Source organism: Haliaeetus albicilla, chromosome 9, assembly GCF_947461875.1.
Source record: "Haliaeetus albicilla chromosome 9, bHalAlb1.1, whole genome shotgun sequence".
NCBI classification, from domain to species: Eukaryota; Metazoa; Chordata; class Aves; order Accipitriformes; family Accipitridae; genus Haliaeetus; species Haliaeetus albicilla.
In genome coordinates, this window is record NC_091491.1 from 26877578 (window position 1) to 26881760 (window position 4183).

Here is a 4183-nt window from a genome sequence, read left to right on the forward strand (position 1 = left end):
GGCCGCAGACCGACGCCGGGCCAGCGCCGCCTCCAGCCCCGCCGCCACGGGGCGCGCCGGGCCCGGCGGGGCACTGCGGAGGGCGCGTGACGGCGGCGGGAGTGACGGCGGCGGCCGCCAATGGGGAGCGCGGGGCGGGGCGCCGCCATTTCGGGCCGCACTTCCGCGGCGGGCCCCTGCGCGGCGGCGGCGGCGGCGGGGGCGGCGGCCGGGGCTCTCGGCGCTGCGGCGCGGGGCGGGGGCGCCATGCGCGCTGGCGGCGCGGCGCGGCGCAGCACAGGGGCCTGCCCGCCCTTCCCGGTCGCCACCCCTTGCTCCCGCCCCCGCGGCCGCGCTGCGGGGCGGAGCGGAGCGCGGCGCCGCCTCGCCCCCGCGGCCGCCGTGAGCTGGGCTGCGGCGGCGCCCGCGGCCGCCGGACGATGGCGGCGCGGAAGAAGCGCGGGTGGCCGCGCGGCTGCTAAGTAGGGCAGCGGCGGGGCGGGGGCAGCGGCGGCGGCGGCGGTGGCGGGGCCGTCGCGGCGGCTGCGCCATGCGGGCCGGGCGCGGGGGGCCGGCCGGGAGACGGCGCCGGGGGCGGCGCGCCCTGCTGCTGCCCGCCGCGGGCCCCGGGGCGCCGGGGCGCTGAGCAACAGTTGGCCCCGCCGCCGCCCAGCATGAAAGTGTGCCGGCGGAAGGCGCTGGCGCTGTGCCTGGGCTACGCGCTCCTGCTGCTCCTCGCCGCCCTCAACCTGCTGGAGTACAAGTGGCGGCGGGAGCCGCGGCGCTGCGGGGAGCCCCCGGCCGCCCCCCGCCACCGCCCCCCGCCGCCGCCGCCGCCGGCCGGGAGCCGCGGTCCGGCGGGCGCCCGGCGGCAGCTGGTCTATGTCTTCACCACCTGGCGCTCGGGGTCGTCCTTCTTCGGGGAGCTCTTCAACCAGAACCCCGAGGTCTTCTTCCTCTACGAGCCGGTGTGGCACGTCTGGCAGAAGCTGTACCCCGGGGACGCCGTCTCGCTGCAAGGGGCGGCCCGCGACATGCTGAGCTCCCTGTACCGCTGCGACCTCTCCGTCTTCCAGCTCTACAGCACGGCGGGCGCTGGCAAGAACCTCACCACGCTGGGCATCTTCGGGGCGGCCACCAACAAGGTCATCTGCTCCTCGCCCCTCTGCCCGGCCTACCGCAAGGAGGTGGTGGGCATGGTGGATGACCGGGTGTGCAAGAAGTGTCCCCCGCAGCGCCTCAGCCGCTTCCAGGAGGAATGCCACAAGTATCGCACGCTGGTCATCAAGGGCGTCCGCGTCTTCGACCTGGCCGTCCTCGCCCCGCTCATGCGGGACCCGACCCTGGACCTCAAAGTCATCCACCTGGTGCGGGACCCCCGGGCCGTCGCCAGCTCCCGCATCAAGTCCCGGCACGGCCTTATCCGGGAGAGCCTGCAGGTGGTGAGGAGCCGGGACCCCCGCATCCACCGCATGCCCTTCCTTGATGCTGGCCACAAGCTGGGTGGAAAGAAGGAGGGGGGGGGCGGCTCGGACTACCATGCCCTGGGTGCCATGGAGGTCATCTGCAGCAGCATGGCCAAGACCCTGCAGACTGCTCTGCACCCCCCTGACTGGCTCCAGGGCAACTACATGGCTGTGCGCTACGAGGACCTGGTGGTCGAGCCCATCAAGACCCTGCGGCAGGTGTACGGCTTCGTCAACCTGGCGGTCAGCCCAGAGATGGAGAAGTTCGCCCTCAACATGACCAGTGGCCCCGGCTACTCCTCCAAGCCCTTCGTGGTGTCGGCCAGGAATGCCACCCAGGCGCTGAGCGCCTGGAGGACTGCGCTCAGCTACCAGCAGATCAAGCAGGTCGAGGAGTACTGCCACCAGCCCATGGCCCTGCTGGGCTACGAGAGGGTCGGCAGCCCCGAAGAGGTGAAGGACCTCAGCAGAACGTTGCTCAGGAAGCCGACCGCTCTTGGGGGCAGCTAAGCCCTGCCAGGGAGAGAGGAGCCGCTCCGGCTGGCTTGAGTGAGGGAGGGAGCTGGGAAAAGCAACCTGGTTTCCGATTTCCTCCCAAGACTGCTGAAGGGTAACATACAGTAATGTGATGATTTCTTTCCTTCTTTTTTTTTTTTTTTTTTCTCATCCCCCTCCCCGCCCCTGCCTTGCATTGGGTTAGATGCGATTAAAAAAATAAAATAAAGTGGAACTGCAAATATGTGTAAAGCCCCTTTCCCGTTCTCTAAAATGCCAGGCAGTGATTCTGTACCAAAATCTTGCTTATGGAGTTCTTGTGGGTTTGAAGATGGTAACAAAAACTCTTGCACAATTCCTAACACATCTTTATTTCCCTTGGTGCGGAGGGGATGCCCTTGGAAAGCATAACACTGAAAATCAGACTTTTGTATGAAAGCAAATGTTCAGACATGATAGTAATAAAAAAAACCCAATAAATGATATTCATTTTTATAATTACCTCAATTGTTTGGGAATTACAGCGTTGCGTATGTTCAGCTGGAGGGGATGCTTGCTTAAAATAGCAATGTGGACTTTTTAAAGGGTATGGGTGGAGGGCTGGAGTGCAACGTTTGACGTGTTCAAAGATGAGCTGCTCTTGCAGAAACGAGTACAGATCTCACAAATGTGGTGCAGGTTTTATGGCTATGTCAAACAGGTTTCTATTTAACTATTGTCTTTTTGTTGTATTTAAAAAGTCTTTCAAGTGCCACTGTATTAGTGTCCTGAGAGTTCTAAAACGTTTGCCATCATAGCAGTATTTATTTTTGTCTTGACATGTATGTCCAGGAGTCACTGTCAAATAGAAGCGGATCGGCAGCGTGACAAGAAGTGCAGGATTTAAAAAGACATGTATCATACTGGAAACATTAGCATGTGTGAAAACAAAAATAAAATTATATATATTATATATATTCTATAGTGCTAACAATACATAAGATATGTAACGTATTTCTTGAACGGTGATTGGTAACAGGCATAACAGGGAAGCATAGAAAATTGGATAAAATGATTTATTTTTCCCCTTTGTATAAATGTCTGAGGGTATATTTATGTACAAGGAGGGAGGAAACGTGCAGCTGTGTGTTCATAGCTATAATGGAGCTTTTACAGAGTAAACCTAGCGTTTGACTTCAGAGCGCTGGTTAGATACTCGTTTCTTGTGAATTGTCATTGCTCTACAGTGGAGCCAGATGGTGGTCTGGCTCTTTCTGGGAGCTTTGCCTGGAGACTCTGTCCCATCGTTAAAACTTGAGGAGAAAAAAAAAATAAAAAAAGAGATTTTACCGCTTCTGCTTTTATAATTTCCTGAAAAAGTCCTGGTTTATTAAAGGTTAAGTGGTGTGTTGCATATGAGAAGTGCAGACACCTCAAGCAGTTTTTAATCTTGGCAGTGTTCTCTGATGCTCTTTGCAGGCTCATTTTGGAACTTGAGTTTTTAAACAAAAGTGGTTTTGCCAAACTTCTCTTTGGAGACTATAGACTTTTCTACAGGAAGTACATTTTACATTGCCTATTTGGGTGTTGTGCCTTCAGAAAATGTGAAGAGTATGAATAGGAAAAAGGAAATTGATTTGTGAAAATAAATTGATATAAACAGGATGCTGGTAAGTGTGTGTGTGGGTATGTGTGAAATTTTAGTGATGTGTAATATGTCTATTTGTTGTATTAGTACTTTAAGTTAAACAGGTGATAACCGGCTACTAAGCGATTTGAGTTTTTGATGAAATTTTGGCATTAGATGTTGAACTTTGAAAAGGAAACATTTAATAAACTAGTTAAAAGATTATTGCATAAGGTTGCCTATGCACTTGCTGGATGACTGCATTACACATGTCCATTCCCTCAGTTCATCTTCACCATCAGTGCAAATAACACAAATAATATCTATCAATGGGAGATTTTATAATTGGCCTATTAGGATGTATTCCCAAATTCCAGATAGCAGTGCTAAAAATGGGAGGGATAGTTAATTTGGTATTGAAAATACAGATTAAGGTCCTTCTGTTGTTGTGGAAGGAGGTGGTTTGTGTTATCGCTGTGCATATCCTGATGCGGTGCTGAGTGGATTTGGGACGTCTGGGTTTGGGCTGTACCCTGTGGGTTTTTTTCTTTTTTTTTTTTTCAGTCAGTGTGTCCTGAGGCAGTGCTTGCAAATCTGGTCTGCTTACAGAGCATGTCGCTTGCTTTCTAGCCATCCA

At 55.2% G+C, this 4183-nt stretch overlaps 1 protein-coding gene across 1 annotated transcript; it reads left to right on the forward strand.

Annotated features, from left to right (window-relative positions):
- The first annotated feature begins 205 nt into the window (after window positions 1-205).
- CHST2 (carbohydrate sulfotransferase 2) lies at window positions 206-3779 on the forward strand. Its single transcript, XM_069792257.1, has one exon. The coding sequence runs from the start codon at window positions 654-656 to the stop codon at window positions 1953-1955; it is 1302 nt and encodes a 433-aa protein (XP_069648358.1). The 5' UTR covers window positions 206-653; the 3' UTR covers window positions 1956-3779.
- Window positions 3780-4183: the final 404 nt, after the last annotated feature.

Coding starts and splice junctions, on each gene's coding strand:
- CHST2 (XM_069792257.1), top strand. CDS start 654: ATGAAAGTGTGCCGGCGGAAGGCGCTGGCGCTGTGCCTGGGCTACGCG.